Source organism: Dromiciops gliroides, chromosome 3 (genome assembly GCF_019393635.1).
Source record: "Dromiciops gliroides isolate mDroGli1 chromosome 3, mDroGli1.pri, whole genome shotgun sequence".
In the NCBI taxonomy this organism is placed as follows: Eukaryota; Metazoa; Chordata; class Mammalia; order Microbiotheria; family Microbiotheriidae; genus Dromiciops; species Dromiciops gliroides.
Window position 1 is genome coordinate 218,832,164 of NC_057863.1, and position 13,305 is coordinate 218,845,468.

A 13,305-nucleotide genomic window follows, 5' to 3' on the forward strand; every position below is an offset into this window, starting at 1 on the left:
GTTCTTTTTTGTTAATTTACTTCCATCCCTGGGCCTTTACCTTATTTTCTCTCTTTTAGCAACCTTGGGGTCTCTGAAGAAGTAGAGTCTTTTCCTGCCTGAGTTCCAAGTCCAGCCCCTTTTGGCTTCCGGTCAAAAATGTTTCTCTTGGAAGTCACCCGGACCCTCAACCCAGGCGGTGTCCCACAGCACACTAATTCTTCTTGCCAGAAAATTCTGACTAACCTTTCTCCTGGTTACTGACACTCAGCCTCTTACTTTTTCTGAGCAGAATAGAGCTGAGGGGAGCTAAACTGAGCTGCTCATCTCTATGGGCAATCAATAAAAATCAACACAAATGGATTAAACTTCTGCCATGTATTATGTTAAGTGCTGGGGATAAATTGAAACAGTACCTGCCTTCAGGGAGTTTACATTCCAATGGGTGAAGCAACATATCCGTATGTAAGTATATACATAATATATACAATGAATGCAAGGTAGTTTTGGGGAGAAAGTAAGTTACTATCTCGGGGTGTGTGGGAATGGCATGGATAATGAAATAGATTGGGAGAAGCTTTGTGTAAGAAGGAAGGTCTTAATTTAAGTTTTGAAAGAAATTTGGGATTACAAGAGACAGAGATGAAGAGACAGTGCATTTCAGGTATGGGGAATGGCCAGTGCAAAACTATAGATTGGAGAGTGTTGCTTGTGAAATGACAGGCAGGCTAATACAAGTGTGTATTAGGGTTTATGGAGAGAAGTGACGTACATATGTGAGAAAATAATTATTAATAATGGATTTCTTGAGGGATCCAGAGATCAGTTTCTCAGTCCTTTCTAACCCCCCCCCCCCAACCCATTCCAGAAAGTCCTGTTCTCCTTGATCTGGGACAAACCCAAGGCAACAAAAGAAATTAAGATAGACTCTTTTGTTTAGCTGAGTGAAGGACCACACCTAGATAATAGATTTGGCCTTAGGCAACTTGAGTGAGGGTCATTTGTAGACTTCATTTTAATTTACACCACCCTCTAGTCTTGTCAACCAATGAAATTGAATGGTGCTAACCAATTAGCTTTGATCATTGTATAATGACCCACCTCTATCAAAAGAGGATAAAATCCTTGGCCACAAAAAGTCTCTCTTTTGGCTCTTTCTTGACCGGTGTGCTCTCCCTCTTATGACGGGGTAGGTCTTCTAAACTCTCCTTGGGACTATGTGCTGTCTCTCTGAGAGACAGCTTGGATCTTCTGGGGCTTTTCTCCTGCTCATGCTAACTGACATGTATGTATATGTGTATGTGTATGTGTATGTGTGTGTGTGTGTATGTGTATGTGTATGTGTATGTGCATGTGCATGTGCATGTGTATGCGTATGTGTATTCCAAACTAGAAGCAATAAGGAACCACTAGAGTTTATTGGGGCAGCTAGGTGATACAGTGGTTAGAAGGCCTGGCTGGGCCTGGAGTCAGGAAGACTCACTTTCTGAGTTCAAATCCACCCTCAAACACTTACTCGTGTGATCCTGGGCAAGTCACTGAACCCTGTTTGCCTCAGTTTCCTCGTCTGTAAAATTAGTTAGAGAAGGAAATGGCAAATTACTCCAGTATCTCTGTCAAGAAAACCCCTAATGGGTTAAGAAGAGTTGGACATGACTGAAGAGTTTATTGAGTAGGGAGGTGACATAGTTGGAACTCTCATTTAGGACAATCACTGACTTCTAAGCAGGAGTGGGGAGAGGCTTAAGCTAGGAAACCAGATGAGGAGGCAATGCTATTTCTTCATGTAAGAGGTGTTGAGTAGGAAAACTAGTTCAGGAGAACTAGAGAGATGCCTATGTGAGGAAAGGAAGCATGCAAGAGATATTGTGGAGAGAGAAACAGGATGAAGCAACTGATTGGGATCTGTGGGACCAGTGAGAGTAAGAAGTTGAAGATGACACTGAAGTTATACAGTAGGAGAGCTGGAATGATGGGATTATCCTTGAAAGTAATAGAGAATTGGGGCATCTAGGTGGCACAGTGGATAGATCACTGGCCCTGGATTCAGAAGGACCTGAATTCAAATCCAGCCTCAGACACTTGACACTAGCTGTGTGACCCTGGGCAAGTCACTTAACCCCAATTGCCTTACCAAAAAAGAAAGAAAGAAAGAAAGTAATAGAAGAGGGGCAGATTGGGAAGAAAGATTATTTGAACATGTAGAGTTCCCAGGGCCTTCATTTTATAAATTAATTAATTGTAAATCAATCAATCAATTAATTAATTGACTGATTTGTAAATTAATTTTGTAAATATTTCTATTTTGTTGTTGTCCAACTGTTCATGACCCCTTTTATAGTTTTCTAGGGAAAGATACCGGAGTGGTTTACCATTTACTTCTCCAGCTCATTTCACACATGTGGAAACTGAGGCAGACAGGATTAAGTGACTTGTCCAGTATCTGGGGACAGATTTGAACTCAGGAAGAAGCCAATATTTCCATACTCATACAATATATCTACATATCTTGTATGGCATGGTCCTTTACAGGATCCATCTTATCTAAATTTTTTAAAAAATAAAATTTCATCATATAATGAGATGAGCATTGGTTACTAGGAATATTCAGTTATCGAGAACAGTTCATTCCCTGACTGATAGATGAATGGCAGTTTTCTGTATATCTCTTTGTACAAAAGATATAGAAATGTTTATGGATAACTATTGAAGTAACCCACATGCATTAGAATGCATTATGGTTACAAAGGCTTCTCATACAAAAGTACTTGTCTTAGACTCACAAATAGCTTTTTTTCCTGGTCATTGGAGGTGGGTAGTTCAGAATTATTGTTTCCTTTTTACAAATGTGGATACTGAGGCTCCAAAGACATTAACAGGCTCAAGATGACTGTTTTAGGCATTGCAAAAGACAATCCTTCTAAGTCCTACTCCAGTGCTAATTTTTTTTTTTGTGAGGCAATTGGGGTTAAGTGACTTGCCCAGGGTCACACAGCTAGTAAGTGTTAAGTGTCTGAGGCTGGATTTGAACTCAGGTACTCCTGACTCCAGGGCTGGTGCTCTATCCACTGTGCCACCTAGCTGCCCCTCCAGTGCTATTCTAATCTATTTATCTTCTGGCTATCTTGTGCCTCTTAAAAGCAATTTGCATTCATCTATCTATCAATCTATGCATCTATTGGAGCAACTAGTTGGTGCAGTGGATAAAGCACCAGCCCTGGATTCAGGAGGACCTGAGTTCAGATGTGACCTCAGACACTTGACACTTACTAGCTGTGTGACTCTAGGCAAGTCACTTAACCCTCATTGCCCTGCCCCCCCCCCCCAAAAAAAAAGAATGAGTGGAAATAGCAATTATTTTCTGTTCTGGCCAGAAAATTTGAGGATCTTCCCCTCCCTGTGAAATTTTTTTTTGTGATGGTTATTAGGCCATCCTTTGTCTCAATTCTTACCTGTCTCTTAGTCATTGAATGTGCATTGCCTAGGAAAGAACTTAATTTTAAAAAGTCAAGATCAAGGTCATCTGCTTCATCTCTGGCCATCTTCAGTAATCTTGACTTTTGCCTTACTGCTGGACTCAGTTAACCCTGGAAGAGAGTGAGGCCAGTGACTGTGCAGCTCTACCTCACTTAAATCCAATTCTTTGGAAAGTCAAGAAATCAGCCTTGTGATGTCATTGGTCATTTTCAAGAATGAAGGGTGACAGCAACAACTTTGGTCTTCTCTTTCTCTTTCTCTTTCTCTGTCTCTGTTTTTCTCTCTGTCTCTCTCCCTCCTTCCTCAGTTTTATTGATGCCTTTTGTTTTTACATCACAGTAATTTCCTAATATTCTCCAATTCTCGGCTTTTGAACCCTCTCTTGCAACATGGGAACAATTGAGAAAAATCAACTAACACCACGATTCTAACATTCTGAGTGCTTAGTCTCTACCTCTGTCCTGAGGAGAGAAGTATATTTTTTAACTTGTCGCTACAATTAATCAGTGTTTGACTGTCCTTCAGCAGAAATGAGATTCTTCACGTTAGAGATAACAATTACTAGATTATATGCAGGATTTTTTGTTAATCTGAATATCATGGTATTATATTTTCTAATCCACAGGGACCTGATCATCCAAGGGTAGTCTGGAACTGAGATCCTTTTTATAGGATATCTTCATTTTCCTATTTCTTTAGTTCCCATTTTCCTTCTTAGATGATTCTACTTGATTTCCATTTCTGGGTCAATGACTCCTTTCATTTCTCATGACTGACATTCCTTTCCAAAGCAATTGATCAAAACATGTCTCTTGACTGTACCAGAAGAGTTTTTGCTCTTGTGAATACCATCCACATCCATATATTCTGTCTAGCAGGGCCTTTTTAGAAGCATTGAAGGCAAATAAATATCGGATCAACATTAATCTGGGTAGATAATGAGCAATAAGGACAATTTCCTTAGTACTAGAAGTTTTTCTTTGAGGCATTCTTATGAATTATTACTTTTTCCCTGGAAATTTACTGTAAAAACTTCTGCTGCCTTAATTCCCCCTTTTGTCTCCTACAAGAACTCGTGTTTTCTCATTTTTCTATAAACTCAGTATCCTTTATCCATCTGGCCCCAAGATTTCACACCTTGCTTCAACTCTTCCTTGAAATGTGATATATTAATCTTATTTTATGCTTCAGTGAACCAAATTGGAAATGTACCCCATTCTTTTGTTCCTCTCACATTACCTAGAACTTCAGGAAGTTACCTAGGTCCAGTTTTATTTTTGCTTTTCTTCAAGTAATAGTTGCTACCCAGTAGTAGTTTTGAGGACTCTCCCATTGCTGCAGTCACTTTTTCTCCCTTCTTTCTTTCTTCCTTGGTGTAGAGTCTCATCTTGGCTTCCGCAAAAATAGGAGGATTATTACCAACCAGGTGTGATTTTGTTTTGTTTCCATTTTCACTTGTTATTTGGTCTCTTTTGTTGATTTCCTTTTGGAAAGAGGGCAGTGCATTTTGATTTTGTATCCAGTCATGATAACTGAGCTAACCATGGCATCTTCATGGAAGGTAGGACTCACTTTATCTCCTTATCCCTTTTTCTACTGTTACTAAGCTATTTAGTTATTTTTATTCAAAAACAAATAGTGTTGTTGAGTCGGGTTAGACTCTTCATGAGCCCATTTGGAGTTTTCTGGGCAAAGATACCAGAGTGATTTGCATTTCCTTCTCCAGCTCATTTGACAGATGAGGAAACTGAGGCAAATTGGGTTAAGTGACTTCTGAGGCCGGATTTGAACTCGGAAAGATGTCTTCCTGATTCTATCCCCAGTGCTGGATCCACCAGTGGCTTGTGCCACCTATGAATTAAGGGGAAGGAGAGGAAGTTTCCATGTTAACACTCAGCCACTGTAAGGATCTCTTGCCTGGGGACAGAACGGTCCAGTCTGTGATAGTTCTAAGATTATGAACAGATAGTAAATCAGTCAATCAGCAAGCATTATTAAGTACCTACTATATCAGGTACTGTATTGTGTATAGGGGTACACAAAAGTGAGGCATTCTACCCTCAAAAAGCTTATATTCTACTGAGATATATACAGGATATACAAAAAAAAATTTCACAGTGAATTGGAGGGGCAATAAAACCTGGGGGAATCAAGAAAGACCTTTTGCGGGGCAGCTGGGTGGCGCAGTGGATAGAGCACCGGCCCTGGATTCAGGAGTACCTGAGTTCAAATCCGGCCTCAGGCACTTAATACTTGCTGGCTGTGTGACCCTGGGCAAGTCACTTATCCCCCATTGCCCCGCAAAAAAAAAAAAAAAAAAAAAAAAGAAAGAAAGACCTTTTGAAGGAGTCCACAATGGCTGAGAGTATTTCAGGCCTGATGGACATCCTGTACTTGGCCACAAGAGACGTGGAATGTTCCAGTTTGGCTGGATTGTAGAGTATGCCTATACATGTATAAATGATTTCATAATCCTAACTAATGTGTGATCACTCCAGTAGCCATTTTGACTTGAGAAGATACAATTTCCTCATCTGTCAGATGAGCTGGATTAGACCAACCGATGCTGTTGGATTAAGCCACCTTTAAGGTCATTTTCTGCTCTCTAGTATTCTCAGACTTCTCTGCTGTGGGTTTTTCATTTATGAAATGGATCCTCTGCCATTGAGAAATTAGAACCCTGAGAACAAACACGAGAACTCTTCAAGTTCTTTGGTTTATGACAGCATTTTTAGTTGATTCTCATTCTAGGTGGGTTTTTAATAGATGAGAAGAGGAAGAAGATATCTGAGGGGCCAGCCTTTGACAAAGCCTAGAATGATGCACCAGAGAGCAAACTTAGTAAGTTTCCAGTTGGCTCCAGAAGGAGTGATAACTAATATTGTGTATAGTAGGGTTAGAATTGAAAAATGGCCAAGTACCAATTGACCCCAGTGATAGGAAATCAATTTGTTCATAAACAAAGAAAGTGAAATTCTTCGCAGTCAATTATGATCTTCCCTCTCAGATGTCAAATAGGTCTTTAATATCATGCTTTAATGCTCCTGCCCTGAAGTTCTTAAATCTTAATTTTTTTGTTATGAATTTAACAGTTATCAACATCAATCATGTCTCACTCTTCATGACCCCATTAGGGGTTTTTCTTGGCAGAGATACTGGAGTGGTTCGCCATTTTCCTCTCCAGCTCATTTTACAGAAGAGGAAACAGAGACACACAGGATGAAGTGACTTTGCCCAGGATCACACAGCTTGTAAGTGTCTGAGGCCAGATTTTAACAAAGGTCTTCCTGAATCCAGACCCAGTACTCTATCCATTCTGCCACCTAGGATTGTGCATCAAATGGTTTAGCTTCTGCCATGTACATTTTATTTTTAAAGAAATATAATAAATTCAATAAGGTAGTAAAAAAAAATTGCCCTTTTGTTTCCCTCTTCTGAACTTTTAATGTATTTTATTTATACTTTTTTCCTTTTTTTTTTCACCCCTCTCCATAGCCATTCCCTGTAACAATTAAATAGGTAGACTTAGCTTCCTGAGGACAGAGAACCCCATTTTATCTAAACTTTGTAAAGTACTCAAAATTAGTAAAGACAAATGCAGAGAGCATTTATTTAAGGAAGGAAATGCTTCAGCATGGATTCAAGTACATTTTTAGGCTGATACCACCTGTGTGACTGTGGGAAAGTCACTTCATTCCTCAGTGTGCAAGACAAATCTCCAAATTTGTACATTAAGTTGGTGAGCATTAACTAAGCATTTATTAGTGCCAGGCACTGTGCTAAGCACCGGGAGTACATATGCAAGTAAGACAGAGTTCCTTTTTTTTTCTTTTTTTTTGGGTGGGGCAATAAGGGTTAAGTTACTTGCCCAGGGTCACACAGCTAGTAAGTGTCAAGTGTCTGATGCTGGATTTGAACTCCAGTTCTCCTGAATCCAGGGCTGGTGCTTTATCCACTGTGCCACCTAGCTGCCCCCAGAGTTACTTTTTTGTTGTTTTTTTACAGAGTTATGGGTTGGTTTTTTTTTTGAGGCAATTGGGGTTAAGTGACTTGCCCAGGGTCACACAGCTAGTAAGTGTTAATTGTCTGAGACCGGATTTGAACTCAGATACTCCTGACTCCAGGGCCAGTGCTCTATCCACTAGGCCACCTAGCTGTCTGTCCCAAAATGGTTTTTTTGGGTTTTTTTTTGTTTTGGGGGTTTTTTTTGCGGGGCAATGGGGGTTAAGTGACTTGCCCAGGGTCACACAGCTAGTAAGTGTCAAGTGTCTGAGGCCAGATTTGCAGTTATATTTTTAAAAGAGTTCGTTACAGTGATGAAATCATAAATCCAGACCAAAAAAGTATATTAGCAATCAATACACTTTCACCTATAGTAAATACTTAAAGAATATTTATTCAATCAATAAATGAATGCACTTATGAGATGAATATGTTGGTATAAAGGCAAAAGAAGGTACAAAGGCAAAAGACAAGTTCCCTACCCTCAAGGAGATTACAGTCTAATGGGGGAAACAATATATATGTATATAGACAAGTATGTATACCATGTGGGCAGCTAGGTGGCGCATTGGATAGAGGGCCATCCCTGGAGTCAGGAAGACTTGAGTACAAATTTGTTCTCAGACACATACTAGCTGTGTGACCCTGGGCAAGGCACTTTACCCTGTTTGCCTCAGTTTTCTCATCTGTAAAATGAATGGAGAAGGACATAGCAAACCACTACAGGATCTGTGTCGAGAAAACCCCAGTCACAAAGAGTCAGACACAACTGAAACAACTGAACAACAACAATGTACATGATGCATACAGAACAGATACAAGTTAACTTTGGATGGAAAGACATTCAAAGATAGTGGACCAGGAAAAACTGCTTGCTCTATAATAAGATAATGATGAAGAAATGGCCTATAGTATAAAGTGCTTACAATTATTTCTTTTTCCTCATTAAATAAAGTCTTTTCATATTTGTAAAACAAAAAATAAAGTGCCATATCCACCATTCATCTTATTATTTTCTCCCTACAAAATCTTCCTTCTTTTAAACAATTAAAACCATACTGGCTGGGGCAGCTAGGTGGTGCAGTGGATAGAGTACCGACCCTGGAGTCAGGAGGACCTGAGTTCAAATCCAGCCTCAGACACTTAACACTTATTAGCTGTGTGACCCTGGACAAGTCACTTAATCCCATTTCCCCACAAAAACAAAAACAAAAACCATACTGGCTAAGAAGTCATCTCTCTCAGGGTAGTGAGAACAACCAGGACCTATCTATTTTAAAAGCTGGTGGATAAATTCAATGGTCATTTCATTGGCTCTTTATATGTTTGCAAGTGAATATTACAATGCTTCTGCTACCTTTTAGGTCATAATTCTGCCTTTCTTTGAACACCCTGTCACACTATAGGACCCTGAGTGTATCTTTGACAGCTTTCTAGGGAAATATTAACTAAAAGTAAAAGCTTTCGATAAGATCATAAAATGCTACTAGTGTTATGGTTCTTTCAAGTTAATAATTAACATTTGTTTACCTGATTTCTTTCTTTTTTTTTTGTAATCATTCTTAAAGCTGTTTACATGTGTGTCTTTTCCTGGATGGAAGCTATAATAGTTCAACAGATTATTTACTGCCTTTTTTTTTTTTTTTAAAGTTCTCAGCGCCCAACCCAAGTTCAAAGGCTGATGGGAGAGAAAAACCCATGAAGAGGTTTGCTTGAGGGAAATTTGCTCAGTGGATGGGATCTTGGCTCACAGGAAAAGATGTTAGACCCTCTCTGGCTCCTTTTCAGCCTTGTGGCTGTGACCGCTGCTCAAAATTCCACTGAAGAACGCGCTAAAGACTTTCTGGAAAAGTTTAACAATGAAGCAGAAGAAAGATATCATCAAAATTCACTTGCTTCTTGGAATTATAACACTAATATTACTGAAGAGAATGTCCAAAAGATGGTGAGTTCTCATGACTATGTATGAGTATTTGTTGCTTTTTAGGGATGAGATTGAGCTGGATCACAAGTACCAAAATGAAAAGGAAAACGAGATTAACAGTCAAACTGGATTTTGAATGGAGTGGGGGAGGGACTCTTACTTTCACCTCTCTCTTATTCAAGATTCCTAAAATGATTAAATGTAACTCCCCTAATGAGGTATGGTAGAAAGAATTATAGATCTAGAGTCAGAGATCCTAGCTCTGCCACTTCCTGCTTGTGTGATGTTGGGCAAATCATTTCTCTTCTCTTAGGTTTCTTTTTTCATCTGTAAAATGAGGGGTTTAGACTCATTAATCTGTAAGGCCCCTTCAACTCTAAATCAATAAACCTGTGAGCAATCTCTGGCCAGTTTCCAGTAAACTAGTTCCTACCTCATGCAAAATTGGCATCTGTAATTCTCAGCTCACTTACAATTTCATTGCTTTTCTATATAAATGTGATCCATTATTAAATCCATAATGACCTGAACTTTAATGCCAACAGAAGTATGGATGCAACTTTGTGTGAAGGGGAAATTTTAGAGAAACCTAAATTATTCTTAGTAAAAGGGTTAGCTAGTAATTAAGCCCTGACCATGTGTAGGATAAGTGGGGACTTGGGAATTCTTATCCTAGTTGTCACAGAGCTCTAAGGGACTTCCAAAGGTCACCCAGTCTATCCAGAGGCCTCCAAGCAGAACTATATTTAAACCATCTTACATAGATCCTAAGATGTCCTGGGAAAGCCATGATATTCTGCCTGGCATATATAAGTAAGCAATCATTTCATTGTAAATTAAGAGAGGGCATATTTAATCTCCTATCACAATTGGCTCATTTCCCCTACAGAGCATAAAAGCATGTATTTCAATCCCCATAGTTTGCCAAATTCCCTCCTAGTCCCCAGATATCAGAGGCAGAAAGAAGCAGTCTATGATCTGCCAATTAATTCAGTTTGACTGACAGATGCCAAAGAGCTACCTTTCAGACCAGTTGAAGACTCCTATGCTAGATGTCTCTACCAGATCTAGCAGAGATGGCAATCATGGGTGTTCAGAAAATAAGGTAATAATACTGTTTGAGAATAGGAGTTTGTGGCACTTTCTAGATATGATGCTTTTTTTTTTCTCCATAAAAGTATTTTTTTTCCAGTTACATTTAGAGATAGTTTTCAACATTTGTTTTTATAAGATTTCTAGTTTCAAATTTTTCTCCCTTCACCCCCCCTTCCCAAGACAGCAAGCAATCTGATATAGGTCATATATGAACAATCACATTAAACATATTTCTGTAACAGTCATGCTATGAAAGAAGAATCAGAGCAAAAAGGAAAAACCTCAAAAAAGAAAACAACAACAAAAACAATAGAAATAGTATGGTTCAATCTGCATCTAGATTCCACAGTTCTTTTTAAAACAAACAAACAAACAAAAAAACATGTGTCTTGTTAGAATAGGACTCTAATAAATGCAGTGAAAAATACCTGGTACACAATAAGCAGTTGACTGACTATTATACTGGGAAGACTTGCTCATTGGACTACCTGTTGCCTCAGTTGAAAACAATAAATGGGTTTTTGTTGTTGTTTTTCATCTTATTCAAAGCTTCTTAATTCTGGACAAAGCAGTAACTTTGGATTTTTAGTACCATCCTATGTTTTGTCAAATCTTCCATGCAGAAAGATTTATTTTGTACGTTTCAGATGCATTTATCACGTAATATTTTGTCCTTATTTAAGTTCCATGAGTCCAGGGATCATGATTTAATGAAACTTTGTATCTTTATACACAGTAGGCACTTAAGTGGCTAGTAAAAAAACCATGAATGAATGAACTCTTAGTTTCTTTTTTCTTTTTTTTTTTAGTGAGGCAATGGGGGTTAAGTGACTTGCCCAGGGTCACACAGCTAGTAAGTGTTAAGTGTCTGAGGCCGGATTTGAACTCAGGTACTCCTGCCTCCAGGGCCAGTGCTCTATCCACTGCGCCACCTAGCTGCCCCATAATTAAGTATATACCCAAATCTGTTTTTTTTTTGGGGGGGTTTTTTGAGGGGCAATGGGGGTTAAGTGACTTGCCCAGGGTCAGACCACAGCTAGCAAGTGTCAAGTGTCTGAGGCCAGATTTGAACTCAGGTACTCCTGAATCCTGGGCTGATGCTCTATCCACTGTGCCACCTAGCTGCCTCCCGAACTCTTAGTTTCTAATGCAAAACATCTTCTCCAAAATGGTTATTTATGGGTTATTTTACTTCTTTCTGTCTAGTTATGAAATAATATGATTTTTTTATTAATTTCCATTCTTTTATCATTGGTTCAATTAATTTGTTATGGCGGTAATAGATTATGACCAGCTGTAACAGGTAGGAAGAGACCTGGAGAATATTTGCACTGTGCATCTGGACGTCCGGACGTCCAGACTTAACACTTGTTACAAAATGAAATATGGAAATGTTTGCTGAAATAATCCTTGGATCATTAACTATTATACTGTTATCACTTTACCTACACTTATCTATTAGAGCAGAAGCAACAAGTGGTGACATATAAAACACTTAGAAGAGTTTGTACCTAGCTAAGCAGAAGAAATATATTGACAGTGTTATAGGAAAAATGCCAAACCATAAATTAATTCATTCAATAGATACCTAAGTGCAACTGTGTGCAGATACAGTGCGCTGAGTGCTACGTGTTAGTGAAGATACAAAGTTCAGAGAACATAAAGTACCTGCCCAAGATACATTTTACAAAGTGCTTTCATTTGGTGAGTAGGGAGTGCAAATATTCTCCCTATTTCATAAATGGGGAAACTGAGGCATAGAGTATTTAAGTGACTTGTCCAAGATCACCCCTAGTAGAAGAACCCAGGTTTCCTGCCTACATAAAACCCCATGCTCTTTCCATTACGTTACCCGACAAATGAATAGTCAGCTGGAATCTACCAAGGAAGAATGAATAGAACTATGACATACTTAGATCCCCACAGTGTGTGGTTTTCTGAGTAGGGTGAAAAGAGAAATAGCTCTTCCTCATAGACACTGCTTATGGCCACAAGCCCTGTTGGTGCTTCCCAGTGGACATATGATAGGGAGTGAACAAGTCATGAAAAATTCAAAGTTGGACAATTAATTAGTCCTGTGTGCTTTAGGGCACAGACTTCTGTACAGGACTTTTCTTATATTCACAAGACATGTGTGTATGAGAAGATAAATACAACCAAAGATGGTCATTGGCTTGTCCCTATTGCCTGTTCCTTATGAAGTATATTTGAGGGAGGAAATCTACAATGGAGGAAAGGAGAAATTCTCATTCCCTGTTTGTCTAAGGTGAAAGAAGGGAAGAGAACTGGGTCTTACAAATTCTCATGAGGATGACTCTGCCTCTTATCTCACCATAGATGAGAATGCATACCACAAATGTGACCCATGACATGGGCTGTGGCTGAGAGCTGAAGTTCTGAGTTTATATAGATTTGCGTCGATCTTGGAGACTTCTTATCAATCATATTCTTTGGCATACTCTTTGAAAGACACTCAGAATTTCCCCTGGGTATATCAGAATTTGTCTTGTGTCTAGGTCTTCATAACAAAGAGTATCATTGTATCATTCAGGTTAACATAGCATCAGGTACACCATAACCCGTATTTACCCCAGAGACTAAAAATCCAGTGAAGCTCAATGATTCTCTGAAAGAAAAAAAAGAAAAAAGACTGTAGATTTTGGCTAAGATCACCAAGCAATTTTGCAGAGAAGGAACTGGAGACCAGAGAGCTTGTTAAAGAACTCATCCAAGATGACACTGACTGCAAGAAGACCCAGCATTTGAACCCACATTTTCTGACTTCAAATCTACTATTCCTTCCATCTTACTATAGTGCTAAATAAGTG

General features: G+C 39.0%; 1 protein-coding gene across 1 annotated transcript in view; it reads left to right on the forward strand.

Annotated features, from left to right (window-relative positions):
- Positions 1 to 1,146: 1,146 nt before the first annotated feature.
- ACE2 (angiotensin converting enzyme 2) overlaps positions 1,147 to 13,305 on the forward strand; it is a 74,004-nt gene continuing 61,845 nt past the window's right edge. Inside the window, exons 1-2 of the mRNA XM_043994672.1 lie at positions 1,147 to 1,264; positions 9,109 to 9,403. Coding sequence (XP_043850607.1) covers positions 9,218 to 9,403 — 186 coding nt within the window. The 5' untranslated portion in view covers positions 1,147 to 1,264; positions 9,109 to 9,217. The remainder of the gene's footprint in view (positions 1,265 to 9,108; positions 9,404 to 13,305) is intronic.